General features: G+C 45.4%; 1 protein-coding gene across 2 annotated transcripts in view; it reads left to right on the forward strand.

Moving 5' to 3' along the window:
- The window catches only part of TTLL7 (tubulin tyrosine ligase like 7), a 245472-nt gene extending 228581 nt beyond the window's left edge, over positions 1 to 16891 (forward strand). For both annotated transcript variants that reach the window (XM_040360594.1, XM_040360595.1), the window contains exon 21: positions 15479 to 16891. In XM_040360594.1, coding sequence (XP_040216528.1) covers positions 15479 to 15590 — 112 coding nt within the window. In that variant the 3' untranslated portion in view covers positions 15591 to 16891. The remainder of the gene's footprint in view (positions 1 to 15478) is intronic.
- The last annotated feature ends 2270 nt before the right edge of the window (positions 16892 to 19161 follow it).

Raw genomic sequence — 19161 nt, forward strand, 5'->3', positions numbered from 1 at the left:
TCTATTTACTCAGTGCAGCCTCATATTTATATTTTACCAAAATGTGGGTAGTTTATTGCTTTTGTTTGCCCTAAAATTCACTTTAGTTTGTGATAATTTTTCGGTTGGCTTCAGAAATCTAGGCCTGTAGGCTTCTGAGATGTAACTCTGGCCCTGCTTCTAGGCCCATCCTAGTAGGAATCTACTAGTAGTCGCACCTAGTAAGAATCTGCAGCAGTATTCTATATGGAATCTATATGGAAAACTGACATATTCCCTCGGTTATGGAGGGCGGACTTGCACTAGTTTCTATTTCACTCCGAAATGGAAACTGGTGCAGGTGGCACAAATAAACCTGAAACAGGTCTATCTAATTAGTAAACGCCATTTCTGACACTTTTTTGTTAAAGGGGTTGTAAAGCTTCAGGTTTTTTCACCTTCATGCATCCTATGCATGAAGGTGGAAAAACATCCGATGCTTACAGCCCCCCCAGCCCCCCGTTTACTTACCTGAGTTCTCGAAATCCCTGCATTGTGAACACAATGGCTTCTCGGCCTGGGCTTCTCGGCTCTTCTCAACTCTTCATTGGATGATTGATAGCAGCGCAGCCATTGGCTTCCGATGGTTGTCAATCAAATCAATGACGCTGCGCGCCAGGGGGCCGGCGCGAGTGATACAGTCGGTGTCTTTGGCCGCCGACTGTATCATGGGAGCACCCTTCCGCAAGCTGCCCCCCTTGGGAGAGCGCTTCCCAGAGTGGGGTTAGCTCTTGCGGGGAGGAGCCGAGATAGCCACGAGGTACCCCAGAAGACGAGGATCGGGGCCACTCTGTGCAAAACGAGCTGTACAGTGGAGGTAAGAATGATATGTTTGTTACTTAAAAATAAAAAAAATAAAACTTTACAACCCCTTTAAATCCCTGAATTTTCTTTTTGCTCTTGGCAGCTGAATAATGCAAGTAGAGGGGGGGTTGCTTTTCGATAAACCTATTGCTTTGTCCTACATGGGCAAATCACAGGTTCCCTTTAATGCAGTTTTGTTGTTATGAAAGGTCAATCCTAATACTTCAGCATCCAACATTTTCAAGAGCTTTGGATGCCTGGTCCCTCTCTGGGTGCTGTGGTTTTATGAATCTGAACCTTCATCACTGCAGAACACAGTGGTGATGTAGCAGCCAGCTGATAGAACCACCAACAGGCATCCAACACAACCCGAATGGATCAGATGCAGAAGATTTTTTAGCAAGAGTAAAGCCTCGTACACACGGCCGGTTTTCTCGGCAAGAAAACTGCCGGCAGAGCTTTTTGCTGAGAAAACCAGTCGTGTGTATGTTTTCTCGTTGAGAAAACTGCCTGGAATCTCGACAAGAAAAATAGAGAATCTGCTCTCTCTTTTCTCGTCTGGATTCTCGTTGGCCTGTTTCCCGGCGAGAAAACCGCGTGTGTGTATGCGGCTACAAGCTTACCTGTCCTCCTGTAAGCCCGCGCATGCTCGATGGGACTTTGACGCATGCGCGGTAGCTTACAAGGGTATTGTAGGGTGAAGCAAGATGGCGGCGACGGCATCGAATGTGACGAGCGCATGCTCGTCGTGTCGATGACGTCACAGCGTTCTTGCCATTCAAAAGAACGCTGGTTCTTTTGAATGTGCCGTGTGTACACTCGGTTTGCAAGAAAAGCTTGCCAGGAATCTCGTCGGGAAAAACTCAGCCATGTGTACGAGGCTTAACTCTTCACCAAAGCAAAACTTCAACAAAGCAAGAGGGGTCTGCTTTAACACCCACATGCCACATATATGTGTCCATGGATGACCGAGGTTTCTGTGTTAATAGCATGTTTGCTGCACAGTGACCAGGACAGCCTTGGTCTCTCGTTATAATCGGGAGAACTGACTGCCAGTCACAGTAGTCATGATTGGGAAGTCTGTCCATCCGTCCATCCATATAGACCAGTGGTTCTCAACCTTTCTAGTGCCGTGACCCCTTGATAAAATTTCCCAAGTTGTGGAGACCCCTAACAGTAAAATTATTTTCGTAGCGTGGGTTGTCAGCACCCGAGGCAAGACAAGTAATTTGTACCCCTAACCCAAGGACATTTAGCGCCCCCCCGAGTCTCTTCCACTCGTACAGTATTAAAACCCTTATGGAACATTTGAGGATGTACCCCCTCTTTCTCTTTGTGCTCCTTTCTTTCCCTTTTTTTCCCCCATCCCTCTCTCTAGCCTTTCACTCCCTTTTTCTTTGTTCCTCCCACTCTTTTTCTCTCCCTTCCATGTATTCTCTACTTTTATTCCTTCTCTTACTCCTTGGTGGTGGTGGTGGTGGTGGTGGGGGGGGGGGGGTTAATGGGAATAGTGGCAGTGCTGGTGGGGAGTTGGGATCAGTCAACTTAGGTGCTCTTGATCAAGGTCATCTGCTGATCTGAGAACTGTAGTGAGGACGTTTAATGGCAACTCTAATCAGAAGTAGTGTTACTCACTGTGTCTTCGGATTTTCTGTGTCTCCGACTTTGTGGTGTCTCGCAGGAGTGACACCTATGCCGAAATCAGAAGATAGGGTCTCCTCCAGCCCCTCCCACTTCACATTCCTCACCAGTCAGCTGACCTCTAGTCTCTGCCCCCTAGCCATGTCGTGAACTGAATGAGCGGCTCAGTGGGTGGCCGCGGGCTCCAGGAACAGCCCAGGATTCGGTGACCCCTGGCAAATCATCATTTGACCCCCAAGTTGAGACTGATATAGACTGACTTAAAGGGATGGTGGGCAGTAAGGGGTTAAGCAGCAACAGATTTAAGCCGCCATAACATGTATTGCAGCTACTCAACATTCCACCCCAGGGCCCTTTCCTTGCTTTACCTGTGGTTCGCAGTTTTGTTTTCTGTCGTATTAGTCCAACAATTAACAAGAAGCTCCATGAACTGTGCACATTGCTATTAAGTGTCTCATTCAAGACAATTAGCAGAGTTGCAATCTGAGCATACCTGCGCAGAAGCCATAATTCATGCTGTCATTCTACCTCTCTTATCTTTTCCGTTAATAAATAAATATCTCATTTCAAAGGAATGAGAAAATGGTCATTTCTGACCGGGCTCTCACAAGCTAGATGAAGGACTGCAAAACATTTCAACAGTAATTGGAGCCAGTGGCGTGTCAGCATTAAAGCCAATTGTGTGTGTAATACTCCAATTGAGTGTGAAGTGTTTAGTGTAGGGCCATGGTCCGCATAAAGAAATCACAATCCATTGGAGAAGGAACTAACACTTTTTCTGTGAGTTTTCTGATCTCTTTTATGCTCTTATGTCTGAGGCAGCACGGTATGTAGCCTGTTAGTGTTTATTTCTTTTAGAAGTCTGTGAAAACAAGCAAACAAACATGGCGGTAAGATGGACCTTTCCTTGCTTGAGTTGACGGCACAAGTAATTGAAAGGGGGAGACTGAGAAGACTGACACTCCCAAAATTGTTGGGTTCCCAGTGGGCTTTAGCCAAGGATTTGACGTGAATGAAGCACCGTTTTGGGCAGATGGAGGGCATTTACATTTTTCATATACAGTGTAATGTTTGGGGGACCAGCTTGATCGCAGGACACAGGCTTCTTAAATCAAAACTATGGTTTATTAAACTTAAATGGCTTAGCAGCAGCAAAAACAAAAGAAATAACAGTCTCACCGACTTGTACAGCTCAGAACTGCTATCGCAGTTAAACAGTCCTTCCAGGTAAGTCCTTCAGTAGCAGGTTTTTAGGCAGGACACTGCCAAGTCCTTTCACAGCTTTTCATAGCTTTTCATAGCTTCCACAGCTTTCCTTGTCCACCATTCACCATGCATTGGACTCTCCTACACTCCTTCACTCTCACCTGCACTTCCTGTCTGCTTTAAACTACTTCCTTACACAGGTGCGTTAACCCTTTCCATTCCCTTAAAGGCACCACAGTCCAAACAGAGGGGAAATATAACGTCCTTCCAGGACCCAGCCATGGCGTCCTGTACATATCCCCCCCCTGTGCCCCAACGCCAAGGAGGTGGAGGCAACAGTGGAGCTCAAACAATGGACTCGGGAGAGGGCATCTGCATTTTGATGCAGTCTCCCGGGCCTATGCTCCACTACAAACTTAAATTCTTGGAGCGCCAGGAACCAACGTGTAATCCTGGCATTAGTCCCTTTACCCTGCCTCATCCATGTTAAAGGGGCATGATCAGAAATGAGCCTAAACTTCCTCCCCAAGAGGTAATACCTGAGGGAATCCAGAGCCCACTTAATGGCCAGACACTCTCTTTCAATAATAGCGTAGTTTTTCTCCGCTGGTGTCAACTTTCTACTGAGGAAGACTACTGGGTGTTCCTCACCACAAACAACCTGTGACAACACAGCTCCCAATCCTACATCGGAAGCATCAGTTTGGACAACAAACTCTTCTGAAAAATTGGGCGCTATCAAGACAGGGTGTTGGCACAGTGCTGACTTGAGCACCAAAAAAGCCTTCTCAGCGTCTGCATTCCACTCCACCATGACCGATTTCCGACCCTTAGTCAGATCGGTCAATGGAGCCGCCAATGTGGCAAAGTTGGGTACGAACCTCCTGTAGTATCCCACCATGCCCAGGAATGCACGTACCTGCTTTTTTGTGAGGGGGCGGGGCCAACTCTTTATAGCCTCTACCTTGCTGACCTGAGGTTTCACCACCCCTCTACCCACAATATAGCCCAGGTATTTCACCTCCTCCATTCCCAAAGCACATTTTTCAGGGTTTATTGTAAACCCCTCTTTCCAGAGAGAGTCCAGTACTGCCTGGACCTTGGGCAAGTGTGACTCCCAGTCTCTGCTAAAAATGACTATGTCGTCCAAGTACACTGAGGCATACTCCCGATGAGGTCGTAAAATCCTATCCATTGCTCGCTGGAACGTGGCTGGAGCAGTTTGCAGTCCAAAAGGCATTCTTTTGTACTGAAAACTCCCCTCTGGAGTAGAAAAAGCAGTTTTCTTTTTAGCAGCCTTAGTTAATGGGATTTGCCAATACCCCTTGGTAAGGTCTAATGTTGTGATATACCTAGCTGGACCTAGTCTCTCAATAAGTTCATCTACCCGGGGCATGGGGTAGGCATCAAACCGTGAAACTTCATTAAGCTTCCGGAAATCATTGCAGAATCGCAGAGTCCCGTTGGGCTTTGGTACCAACACAATCGGGCTCGACCACTCACTCTGCGATTCCTCAATGATCTCCAGGTCCAGCATCTTCTTTACTTCCTCTGAAACGGCCTTCCTTTGAGCCTCTGGGATGCGGTAGGGCCTGACAAAAACTTTGACTCCAGGTTCCGTGATAATATCATGCTCTATGATACTAGTTAACCCCGGCAAGTCTGAAAACTTCTCCTTATTTCTCTGCAAGAACTCCTTTGCCTGCTGACTTTGGTATTTAGATAGGGTATTTGCTACTTGGACACTCTCCACCCCAACCTGTGGCTCAAGCCTTGCACTAGCCAGGGAGGTCACCGGTTCCCTGTCTGTCCAGGGCTTTAACAAGTTGACATGATATATTTGATACGGTTTCCTCTTGCCTGGCTGGTGGACTCTATAATTGACCTCTCCCACTTTTTCCACAACTTCAAAGGGTCCTTGCCACCTGGCTAAGAACTTACTTTCCACAGTGGGAATTAGCACCGCTACTCGATCCCCCACTTGGAAGTGCCTTATTTTAGCAGCCCTGTTATAGACCCGTCGTTGAGCCTCCTGGGCTTTTTGCAAATGCTCTTTGACTAGCGGCATCACGGTTTGGATCCTTTCCTGCATTTGGGAGACATATTCCAGGACACTCTTATGCTGAACAGGTTCACTTTCCCACTCCTCTTTAACCACGTCAAGAAGTCCGCGAGGTCTCCGCCCATATACCAACTCAAAGGGCGAAAAACCCGTGGAGGCCTGGGGCACTTCCCGGATAGCAAACAGGAGAGCTGGTAACAGGCAGTCCCAATCTTTCCCATCCCTTTGTACCACTTTCTTGAGCATAGATTTAAGGGTCTTATTAAAGCGTTCCACCAACCCGTCCGTTTGGGGATGGTAGACCGATGTGCGTAGCTGTTTAATCCGGAACAGCTTACACACATCGGCCATAACCCTTGACATAAACGGGGTACCCTGGTCTGTGAGTATTTCCTTGGGGAAACCAGTCCGTGTAAACATCTGGAATAATTCCCGGGCAATGGCCTTTGAGGAGGTATTCCGCAGGGGTAGCGCCTCAGGATATCGGGTGGCATAGTCAAGAATCACCAATATGTAGGAGTGACCTCGAGCTGACTTTACCAAGGGACCCACTATATCCATGGCTATCCTCTCGAATGGGACCTCAATTATGGGCAGAGGGACCAAAGGGCTCCGAAAATGAGTCACCGGAGCGGTCAACTGACAGGTCGGACAAGAGGTACAGTATCTCTTTACCTCTGCTTTCAGACCTGGCCAGTAAAACCGGTCGGTGATCCGTGCCTCCGTTTTTTCAACTCCCAGGTGTCCCCCCAACACATCGTTATGGGCCAGGTCCAGAACCTTTCGTCTATATTGTTGGGGTACCAACAATTGCTCTACCACATTTTCTCTCTCCTTGGTAACCCGATACAGCAACTCATTATATATTGCAAAGTGTGGCCACCTCTCATTCGCACCTGGCTCTTGGGGAACCCCATTTACTACTACCACTTGTTCCCGTGCATGGGCCAAAGTGGGGTCCTGCATCTGAGCAGTCCCAAATGCCCCATGGGGAACACCCAAATCTGGCAGCGCAGGGGTAGAGGCCACTTCCTCATCCTCTTCCCCCAGCATTACCTGAAGTGGGAAAGGCTCCTCCCCCTTAGTGTTTTGGTAGGTCTGTGGACCACATATCTTGACATCCTCAATAGTATCAACACTACTTTCATCACCATTAACCCAATCATTAGCATTTTCCCCATCTAGGTCCACATTAACGTTTGGCAGTTCAGGGTTATCCCTCTCAGCAGCAGGAACAGGGGGGCTAGTTTCTCCCCAGTCTCTGAACTGTTCTCCTTGTTCCCACAGTTTTGTAAACAATGGACAGTCTCGTCCTATTATAACATCATGCACCAAGTTCTTTATCACCCCCACCTCTTGAGTAACAGTGCCACATGCTGAGGAGATAGACAACGTGATGAGCGGGTACTCTCTAGTGTCCCCGTGAATGCATACCACCCGTAAAGTTTTTCTTACCGGACCGATCTTCCCAATCACTCTAGGATGAACCAGGGTTACCATGCTTCCAGAGTCCAACAAAGCCCGGGCAGGGAGGTGGTTCACTTGGACTTCACACTCAAACTTTTCCTCATCCAGGTCGAGGTGTGTGGTGCACACTTTGTGGGCACAAAAAGACCCCCTCCGAAGAACCCCGCATTCCATGGGCTCCTCTTGCAGTGGGCAGTGTGCCCGGGTATGACCCCAGGAATGACATCGCCAACATTGTACATCCCCTCCTCTCCGAACAGGAACAGAACGCTGCGAAGGTACCGGGAGTGTCTCTTGGCCTTCCGGGGTGTTTGTCCCAGGGCTCCTTGGAACATCCTTTCGAAGGGCAGCAGTTGGTCGAACAGGCCGTGGCAGACCAGGCCCTATGCGCTTGGTAGGTCCGAGCAGGTCCTCCACCACTGTATATCGTTCCACCATCTCAACAAGGAGGTTTGCTGTTTTGGGGTCTCCATGGCTGACCCACCGTTGGAGGTCATCTGGCAGGGACCTCAGGTATCGGTCCAGCACGACCCGCTCCACAATTTGGGGGCCAGACAACACCTCAGGCTGCAGCCATTTTTTTACTAGTTGCACCAGGTCATGCATTTGAGACCGGGGTGGCCGATCTGGACGATATTTCCATTGGTGTACACGTTGGGCCCGAACGGCCGTAGTCACCCCCAGACGAGCCAGAATTTCTGCCTTTAGCTTTTGATAGTCTTTAGCATCATCTGGTGGCAGGTCAAAGTAGGCTTTTTGAGGATCTCCAGTGAGAAAAGGAGCAATGAGGCCGGCCCATTGGTCCTGAGACCATCCTTCTCTCTCCGCTGTCCTCTCAAACGTAGCAAGAAATGCCTCTACATCATCACTCAGGGACAACTTCTGTAGAAAATGGCTTGCCCTCACAGTCACCTGGTTGCCAGGGGCAACAGCCGCTGGCTCCTGAACCTGAGACAGCTGTTGCACCGCTTCCTTTAAGGCAGTCACCTGAGCCTGCATAACCCCTTGCTGGGCTGCTTGCTGGGCTGCTAACTGGGCCACCAACAGGCGAGTATTTTCTTGCTGCAGAGCCAGCGCCTCTTTGTGGTAAGTTTGCGCTTGTATGTTAGCCAGGGTCAGCTGTTTAATTAGCTCCTCCATTGCTTCAACTTTCAATGTTTGTGCAGCTTTAACCCAGGACATAAATTCAATGTACTGTCTCTTTAAATGTTAGTTCAATATAAAGTCCAATGCAACAGAAAAAAAAACGTTTTTTTTTTTTTTTTCCTCTTCTTATGCCTGTTATTCAGTCCTGCCCGCATTCGAGCACCAGTGTAATGTTTGGGGGACCAGCTTGATCGCAGGACACAGGCTTCTTAAATCAAAACTATGGTTTATTAAACTTAAATGGCTTAGCAGCAGCAAAAACAAAAGAAATAACAGTCTCACCGACTTGTACAGCTCAGAACTGCTATCGCAGTTAAACAGTCCTTCCAGGTAAGTCCTTCAGTAGCAGGTTTTTAGGCAGGACACTGCCAAGTCCTTTCACAGCTTTTCATAGCTTTTCATAGCTTCCACAGCTTTCCTTGTCCACCATTCACCATGCATTGGACTCTCCTACACTCCTTCACTCTCACCTGCACTTCCTGTCTGCTTTAAACTACTTCCTTACACAGGTGCGTTAACCCTTTCCATTCCCTTAAAGGCACCACAGTCCAAACAGAGGGGAAATATAACGTCCTTCCAGGACCCAGCCATGGAGTCCTGTACAACAGGTATACCTGTTTCTAATATTTTCTTAATGTCAGCGGGTCTTTAAATAGAACCCACCATCTTCTCTCCCTGGCCCTCTTACCTAATGTAAAAAAGATCCCTCCTTTCCTTCTCTATAGTCCCCTTACCCAATCTAAGAAAGAACCCTCTATTTCCTCTGCCTAGCCCCCTTACCTAATCCAAAAAGAGAACCCTCCATCCCCCCTTTCTTGCCCTCTTATCTAATTAAAAAAAATCCCTCTGTCCCTTTCCCCTAGTCCTTTTACCTAATCTAAAAAACATAACCCTCCATCCTCTCTCATTAGCCCTCTTACCTAAACTACAAAAAGAACCCGCAATCGCCTGTTCCTAGTCCTAGTGCCGTGACCAGGTCATCCAGAGCCAATTTGCGCCACCTCCCCCCGTTCACGATGTACAAGCTTAAGGGGATCCTATGCTGAGCAATCACTCGCTTTTCAAAATCCCTGCTGCTGTCACTACTTCTTTAACCACTTAAGGACCTTGCCTGTTTTTCAGACTTGGTGTTTACAAGATTTCTAGAAAATTACTTAAAACCCCCAAACATTACATATTTTTTTCTAACAGCCTAGAGAATAAAATGGCGGTCATTGCAATACTTTTTGTCACACCGTATTTGCGCAGCAGTCTTACAAGCGCACTTTTTTTTGTAAAAAATGCACTTTTTTTAATTAAAAAATAAGACAACAGTAAAGTTAGCCCAATTTTTCTTTATACTGTGAAAGATAATGTTACGTCGAGTAAAATGATACCCAACATGTCACACTTTAAAATTGTGCCCGCTCGTGGAATGGCGTCAAACTTTTACCCTTAAAAATCCCCATAGGCGATGTTTAAAAAATTCTATAGGTTGCATCTTTTGAGTTACAGAGGAGGTCTAGGACTAGAATTATTGCTCTCGCTCTAACGATCGCTGTGATACCTCACTTGTGTGGTTTGAACACCATTTTCATATGCGGGCGCTACTCACGTACGCTTCTGCGCGCAAGCTCATTGGGACGGGGCGCTTTAAAAAAAAAATTGGGGGGTTTTCTTATGTCTTTTTATTTTATAAATTTTTACACTAAAAAAAAAATGGGTCACTTTTATTCCTATTACAAGGGATGTAAACATCCCTTGTAATAGAAAAAAGCATGACAGGTCCTCTTAAATATGAGATCTGGGGTCAAAAAGACCTCAGATCTCATATTTAGACTAAAATGCAAAAAAAAAAAATTGTCATTTGAAGAAATGACAACAAGAAAATATGCCTTTAAGAAGCATGGGCGAAAGTGAAGTTTTGACGTCGCTTCCGCCCTGTTATGCTATGGAGACGGATGGGGGCCATCTTGCCCTCACTTGTATCCCAGCCAAGCAGGAGAGAGGACCTGATCACCTCCGCCGCTGCCGACGGTTCCGGTAAGCAGTGGAAGGCGCGGTAGGGGGGCCCCTGTCCCGCCGCCGATAACAGTGATCTTGCGGCGAATCTGCCGCGGAGACCACCGTTATCGTTTAAAGGATCGCTCACAGGAAAGATGATATCTCGGTTGTGGCAGCGGCTGCTGCCGTTACCGAGATATACATCTTTAGAATAATGACGTATATATATGTGAGCGGGTCCTTAACCTCCCTGGCGGTCTTCCCGAGACTGACACGGGGTTAGATTTTCTTGCTACTATCGGTAACCCCGTGTCAGTCTCGGGCTTGCCTCGCTAGATCCACAGGCACTTTTTACTTACCTTGTCCCTGGATCCAGCGATGCCACCGTGCTGTGTGAGCGAGCGGGACCTCGCTCGATTCACATAGTGCCTCCGTGTGACGCCGATCTCCGTTCCCTGCGACGTTACGACGCACGGGGACGGAGAACGGCGCCAAATTCAAAAACGTAAACAAACACTATACACACAGTATACTGTAATCTTATAGATTACAGTACTGTATGTAAAAAAAACACACCCCCCCTGTCCCTAGTGGTCTGCCCAGTGTCCTGCATGTCATTTTATATAATAAAAACCTTTTTTTCTCCCTGCAAACTGTAGATTGTCCATAGCAACCAAAAGTGTCCCTTTATGTCAAAAATAGTTTTAGATCAGCTAAAAAACAGCGATAATAAATTATAATCACTTGCAGAATTGTGCGATAGCGATTTGTGGGGAAATTCGTCATAAAAAAATAAAAGTAATGACAGCGACAATTCTGCAACTGAGCAAATTTCAGTGATTTTGATTTGATTACATTATTGAATAATTTTTATTATAATTATATTATTATTTGTTATAATTATTTATAATTATTTAATATATTATAATTTATAATTTTGTTTTTAAAAAAATGTAATACACGGGATGCCTATTAGAATCTTGTTTGGTCAGATTTAAGTGAGTTATTTCTAAAAATTACAGACCTACAATATAAAACGCCAAATTTCCTTGCAAATAATGGTACCGCTTTTAGCATGTTTTTTCTGAAAGAATCATACCGCCAGGGAGGTTAAAGCAGGGGTTCACCCAAAAAAAGAAATTTTAATTTGCATCTAGCAGAGCCAGCATACTAAGGACATTACATTTTGGCAGGTCATTTTTTTTTTCTCGGTACATACCTTTATATCCTGATGTTGTCCAGGGCTTCCGGTTTCCGATGATTGGGCGTTCCTATCCTTCCGTTCGATGATTGACGTCTTGTGAAACAGGTGACCTGTCGCACAACGCGCGTCACCAGATTGCTGGAAATAGCTGAGCTGCGAGTCGGCACTATACGGCGCCTGCGCAGTCAGCTCTACACGGTGGGCGCAGGCGCCGTATAGTGCCGACTCGCAGCTCGGCTATTTCCGGAAATCTGGTGACGCGCGTTGTTTTGCGACAGGTCACCAGTTTCACAAGACGTCAATCATCGAACGGAAGGATAGGAACGCCCAGTCCCGCAGTCATTGGAACCCTGAGGCTGGGATAGAAACGCCCAGTCCCGGAGTCATCAGAATGCGGAAGCCCTGGACAAAATCCGGATATACAGGTAAGTACAGAGAGAGAAAAAAAAAAAAAACCTGCCGAAATGAAATGTCCTTACTATTGTACTATTAATGTAAAAAAATCGTTTTTAGGGTGAACCTCCACTTTAAGTGGTTAAGTCTTGTAACAGAAGGAAGGTGCCTCCGCCCCTACAGTATACCATTGCGCCCAGGGCAGCCGCCCCTCCTAGCCACCCCCACTCCTAAAAAAGAACCCTCCATCTCCTCTTCCTATCCCTCTTACCTAATCTACAAAAATAACCGTCCATCCTCTGTCCCTAGTCCCCTTACCTAACCTAAAAAGAATCTGTAATCTCCTCTCCCTAGCCCTTATACCTAATCTACAAAAAGGACCTTCCATTCCCTGTCCTTAGCCCCCTTACCTAACCTAAAAAAGGAACCATCCATCTTCTCTCCCAAGCCCTCTTGCCTAATCTGCAAAAAGAACCCTCCATCCCCTGTCCCTAGCCCTCTTACCTAGTCCTAAAAAAAAGAACCCTCCATCTCCTCTTCCTATCCCTCTAACCTAATCTACAAAAATAACCCTCCATCCCCCGTCCCTAGTCCCCTTACCCAACCTAAAAAAAGAACCCTTAATCTCCTCTCCCAAGCTTTCTTACCTAATCTGCAAAAATAACCCTCCATCCCCTGTCCCTAGCCCTCTTACCTAGTCCTAAAAAAGAACCCTCCATCTGCTCTTCCTATCCCTCTTACCTAATCTACAAAAATAACCCTCCGTCCCTAGTCCCCTTATCTAACCTAAAAAAAGAACCCTTAATCTCCTCTCCCTAGCCCTTATACCTAATCTACAAAAAGAACCCTCCATCCCCTGTCCCTAGCACTCTTACCTAATCTAAAAAAGAACCGTCAATCTCCTCACCCTAGGCCCGTTAACTAATCTAAAAAAAAAAAGCCCTCCGTTCGCTCTCCCTAGCCCCCTTATCTAATCTTAAATAAGAACTCTCCGTCACCTTCTCCCTTGTACCTAATCTAAAATAAGACCCCTCCATCTAATCTCCCTTGCCCCCGTACCTAATCTAAAATAAGACCCCTCCATCTAATCTCCCTAGCCCCCTTACCTAATCTAAAAAAAAAAAAAACACCTCCATCCCTTCTCCCTAGACCCCTTACCTAATCTAAAAAAAGAACCCTCCATCCCCTTTCCCTAACCCCCTCACCTAATCTTTAATAAAAACCCTCCATCTACTCTCCCTAGCAACCTTGCCAGAGCTAAAAAAAAAAAAGATCTCTCCATCTCCTCTCCCTAGCTCCCTAGACCCCTTACCTAATCTAAAGCTGGCCATACACAGATCAAATTTCAGCCACTTACTGCTAAACTGGCGAGAATGTTCTGTAGGTGGCCCTGTTGGCACCATCTAATTTGGTAAATTTTTCAATCGACCTTTGTTAAAGTGGAGGTTCACCCGGAAATTACAATTTTTAAGATTAGATTCATGCTCATTTTGTCCAGGGGAATCGGGTAGTTTTTTTTAAATCAAAGCCGTACTTACCGTTTTAGAGATATATCTTCTCAGCCGCTTCCGGGTATGGGCTGCGGGACTGGGCGTTCCTTCTTGATTGACAGTCTTCCGACAGGCTTCCGACGGACGCATCTCTCGCGTCACGATTTTCCGAAAGTAGCCGAACATCGGTGCGCAGGCTCCGAATAGAGCCGCACTGACGTTCGGCTTCTTTCAGCTACTCGTGACGCGATAGATGCGACCATCGGAAGCCTGTCAATCAAGAAGGAACGCCCAGTCCCGAAGACCATACCCGGAAACGGCGGAGAAGATCGCTCTCTAAAACGGTAAGTACTGCTTCGTTTTTAAAAAAACTACCTGATTCCCCTTGACAAAATGAGCATGAATCTAATCTTAACAAAATTTTTTAGGGTGAACTCCCGCTTTAAATGAACCGTGAGGAAAATTCTTGGCCGAAAAGAATCAGATTGGGAGTGCAATGCACGGATTGCAGACTCTTCCTTTAGCCCCAGTTCCGTACTGAGGTATGGACCTTCAGTTATGGAGCAAGAGGACGTATACAATGGACAACAAATATGGGGACATCACTGCCCTCGTGAGAACTGCAAGTCTTTCTGCCATGGCGGTAGATGAGATGTTTAGTTTTCAGTTCACAGATCTGTGTGAATAAATGATGTCGCTGTGAGGGCGGAGCCATGAAAAGCTGCACCAAGTTCCTAAATAAGCAGGAGCACCTTGCGATTTTGGTAGATAGAGGCAATTTGGTGAGGGTAGTAGAATGTCACTATATTTCATATTACACCCTTTAGCTAAAGGGGGGGGGGGGTGAGGGGTGGTAAAAATGCATCCGGACATTGGGGTTTTATCACCCCCCACTCGTAAGTGTAAATGAACCCCTGAATCTGGATGAAGTTGACACAACTACCCCTTCATTTCTTTTTATTTGTGGATAAGTTGCATCATAAAGCACAAATAAGTTGCCTCTTGACAATCGGCTCCATGAAACATAACTCTTTATTGTCAATTTGTTGACAGAGGGCCATATTCTGAGTAAAGTTACGATGGAGTATCTCAGGATACTCCATCGTATCTCTCTTTTTTGGCCAGTGTATCTATGCGAGTGATTCTTCGAATCATTTTCGCATAGATACGCTGAAGATCCGACATGTGTAAGTCACTTACACTGTCGGATCTTAAATGTAATTACTCCGCCGGCCGCTAGGTGGCGTTTACGTTCAGGTCTCATTTGTTTATGCAAATGAGCCTGATACGCCGATTCCCGAACGAATTTGCGTCGCGTAACCGTCGTTTGCGTAGGCGTAAGGTTACCCCTGCTATATGAGGGGTAACCTTACACCAGTCCCACGTAGGCCATGATAAGTATGGCGTCGGGTCCGCGTCGTGTTTTCCCGCCGGGTACGTCGTTTTACTAAGTCGTTCTTGAATACGACTTTACGTCAATCACGCACACGTCGGCGTCATTGACGTTTTACGCCGAGAACTGGAGCATGCGCACTGGGCTATTTTAAGCCCGGCGCATGCGCAGTTCGTTAGAATCCGGGGCGCGCTTAATTTAAATAGAAGCCGCCCCCTTGGATATACGCGGGGATACGCTGGGCCAATTACACTCCGCCACCCCAAACTACGGAGCAAGTGTTTGGGGAATACAGCACTTGCTCCTGTAGGTTGGGGCGGCGGAGTGTAAATGGCTTACGCGCCGCCCGCCTACTTTCTTTAAGAATATGGGCCAGAATTCCTACTGCTATGTGATTGGCTGCCGCAGCTGCAGTAAAGAGAGAAGTTCTTTTAATTATACAATGTGAAAGGGAGAAGAAGAACTTTACTTCTGTTTTATAATTAGCTGGAAATGAAATCCCTTTGCAAAGCCGTCCTAGAAATGATTTAAAGCATACCTGTTACTAAGTACAGAACAGAGGAAATATTCGTATGGGCCAAACCAGTATTTACCTTACATTTTGGCACTAAATATGATTAATCATTCGTGCTTTTGTCATTTTGTTGATTTTATCTGTGTTTTTGTTGCAGGTATTTACTGCCGGTGGTCCCACAATTCAGCATTAAAATGTCATCTTCCAGCACTGGTTTGTCTGGATTGCCTCGTTCCAACTATGTGTTTACCTCAAGACTTCATCATTAATGAGGGAATAGAATGTTTTTTTTTTTCCTTTTGGGCCTTGTAAATAATAGCATTTTAATTTCCTGTCTACTTTCTGATGGTGCTAAGCACAGCTGTCCTACTGCACCGATACAGATCCACTGATACTGTAGATGTTTGAACTATGCTAATTTGTTTACAGGATCCCAGAATGTCTAGATTCAGGCAAAGCCTCTTTGTTTTGTTAATTTTCGGCACAGTATACAATGTATAATTAATAGAATACTAACTTATTTTGCTTGCATAAGGAATGATGTGATATTTATTAATATGTATGCTAAAGTGTGCCACATCATCTATACACATTGAAGATGGATATTTTATGTTCTCAGGCACACAAGGGCAACCATTTTGTGTCATAGAACACATACAGCCATTTTGTGCAAAAAGGAATGCTTGAAGGCAGCCATTTTGTGTGATGGAACACACAAAGGCAGCAATTTTGTACAAGGGAATGCTTGAAGGCAGCCATTATGTGTGATGAAACACACTAACACAGCCATTTTGTACAAGGGAATGCTTGAAGGCAGCCATTTTGTGTGATGGAACACACAAAGCCAGCCATTTTGTACAAGGGAATGCTTGAAGACAGCCATGTTGTGTGATAGAACACATAAGGGCAACACGTGTGCCGAGAAGGGAAGCCATTTTTTTTTGCTCAGTGACTGAAGTTTATCATTTCACTTTGTCTTGACGCTAGAATATGGTATATTGATAGGCTTTGTTTTCTTGGCTTCCCTACAAAATATCCATCTCCACTGTTTTTGATGGCTACTTTAGCAAGCTGAAATGCACAAAAAATTAGATAAGTAGAAAAACAATAGGAACTTAATAATGAAAATGCAGCAGTGTTTGGAAAAAAAAACATATTATCAGCCAAAATCTTGACAAAACGTAATCCATTATTTGAACATATTGCATTTATTTAAGAATGAAGATGGTGGAGGGATGCTGTTTCGTGTTTGCTTGTGAATGACCTCCGACCTTGCTGGCTCCATAACATCTACTTCAAAACATACCAAAATAACAAACAGACACATTTTCGGTTCTGTTCTTATTTTACCTAATTTCCTACCCAATATCATCCTTTTTTATTATTGTTTTACCTCACAAACATTGTTATTGATTGATTGTCAGCATTTCCAGTTGTGTCTTTATTATTTCAAATGTTGCCATTTTATTCTTTCAGTGTATAGCCTTGTGTCTGCCAAAAATTGCCCTAGCTGTCACAAACTGTTACGTTTATTTTTTATAAATGAAAAATGTTGAACGTTTTAACAAAATCAGTGTGTTCTTGGCTGAATTGGGAAAATTTGGGTGACCAGTCAGGATATGGCGACAGGGAAACAAAACCTTCCAGTTTCATCCAGTCAGCTGTTCACGATCGTTTAATTGATTTGACGCATGTATCAATCCAAGCTATTTAGTGGTGACCATACATGGTGTGATGACATTGAACAATTGATGTCCAATTCAACAATACAATCAAATTAGACATCAATCGAATGAGACCAAAATATCACAGCTGAGCATTGAGCGACAGATAATGATGATTTCGATTGACCCAAATCGATCGGTTGTGTTGGAAAAAAGGGTACAGAGTCACTCAATGGTGTTTTATGTCTTTGTGATTCATGATCAATCTACATGTTAGGCCGCGTACACACGGTCGAACATGTCCGCTGAAACTGGTCCGCGGACCAGTTTCCGCGGACATGTCCGACCGTGTGTAAGGCCTAGCGGACAAAAGTTTCTTAGCAAGCTAAGAAACTTGTCCGCTGGAAACATGTCCGTCGGACATGTCCGATGGTTAGTACACCTAATCGGACATGTCCGCTGGTTATGACGTGTAACCAGCGTCCCAAAATCCCGCGCATGCGTCAAATTGATTCGACGCATGAGTGGAAGCATTGCACTTCTGTGTTTGAGAACGTCGGTGTCTTCTACGTCACCGCGTTCTCTGTCCGCGGGGATTTTGGTCTGATGGTGTGTACACACATCAGACCAAAAGCTCCCAGGAGACATGTCCGATGAAAACGGTTTTCATCGGACATGTCTCCTCGTGTGTACGGGGCCTAAGGCATAGTTCACATAGGGCAGGGCTCAAAATTTTAAAGTCCTGAGCTACTAGCCAGGCCTCAAGGGTTACTTGCCAGTAGCCTCACCCAACCCCTACCCTGCCCTGCCCGTAATTCTGCCCGAAACACGCCCTCATAAATTATCTCATGAAATTACACTTAAGTGTTTTATGAAGAATTAAGTTAAAAAATTTATATTAATAACAACTTTATCCATGCAGCCTCACCTGTGCCCAACAATGCAGCCTCACCGGTGCCCAACAATGCAGCCTGTCCGTGTCCACCAGTGCAGCTTGCCCGTGTCCACCAATGCAGCCTGTATCCACCCAGTGCAGCATGTGTCCACCCAGTGCAGCCTACCTGTGCAGGGGGAGAGGAATTTCTGGCCGAATGATGAGAGAACTGAGGAACATCACAGCTTTCATTTCAATTGCTGTGTTCTTGAATAATTGTGTATTGTACACCCTATGTAAATGAGGCCTAAGGGTACAAAAACATGGCAATGATCGACCCTGTATGATCAATAATTTTCCACCAAAACTGATCATCTTAGGTTGTTTGGAACAGTCACTATTTATCGCTCATTCCTTGGCAATACCATTTTACTTGATGACTGCAAAGAAGAGATACCAAGGACTGCTCACAAAACACAAAAACACCAGTTTGACATGCTGGAATTTTTTATCATGCTTGACATACTACCTATAAGTGATAAGGGATAAATCTGTTAGGTTGTTCTGGGCAACACAGGCAGTTTCACTTAGAAAAGGCCAAATGATGCCCAGTCCGGCTCATGTTGTTGACTGGCTTGGTGTTTACGGGTTTAGGCCTTTGGCCCTGAGTGCCAAAAATGCCACCACTCTCAGTCAGTATTTGGGTAAATTAGATGCTTGTCCAAATACCATTTTCTGCCCATTTTACCAACCACCAAAATAACTGCTGTTGTGTCCATATACCTAATAGACTCATGAACTTGTACAGTAAGGCATCGTTGACATGGGTGTACTACAGCATACACCCATACAAGGGTCATGTTTTACCTGCATGGGATGTACAGGTGTTCTGTGCATCTATGTGCAGGCCATCCAATTCATGTCATGTGTAACAGAACGTAGGGCGCAGTTGCACAACTTTGAATGCTTACTATCTGCGTTCGGGTCCGGGCACCATGACGAATGTCAAATTGGGACAAAATCAGTGTGTTCTTGGATGAATTGAAAAAATACGACAAATTTTAATTAATGGGACTGCCCTGTATGCAGATACATGGAATATCTGTACATCGCATGGCAGAAAATACTGCCCTTTGCATGGATGTACACAGTAGTATGCCCTTTTGAAAAAGGCCTAAGGTAGTGCAAAGGGAATACGCTAAGCACAATAAACCATGCAATCCATTCTAGACTAAAATCTGATTGATTATTATGGGTTAGTACACGTCACAAAATCTTATTGCTCATTGCAGTGCTCTATGA

This window comes from Rana temporaria, chromosome 7, assembly GCF_905171775.1.
Source record: "Rana temporaria chromosome 7, aRanTem1.1, whole genome shotgun sequence".
Taxonomy (NCBI): domain Eukaryota; kingdom Metazoa; phylum Chordata; class Amphibia; order Anura; family Ranidae; genus Rana; species Rana temporaria.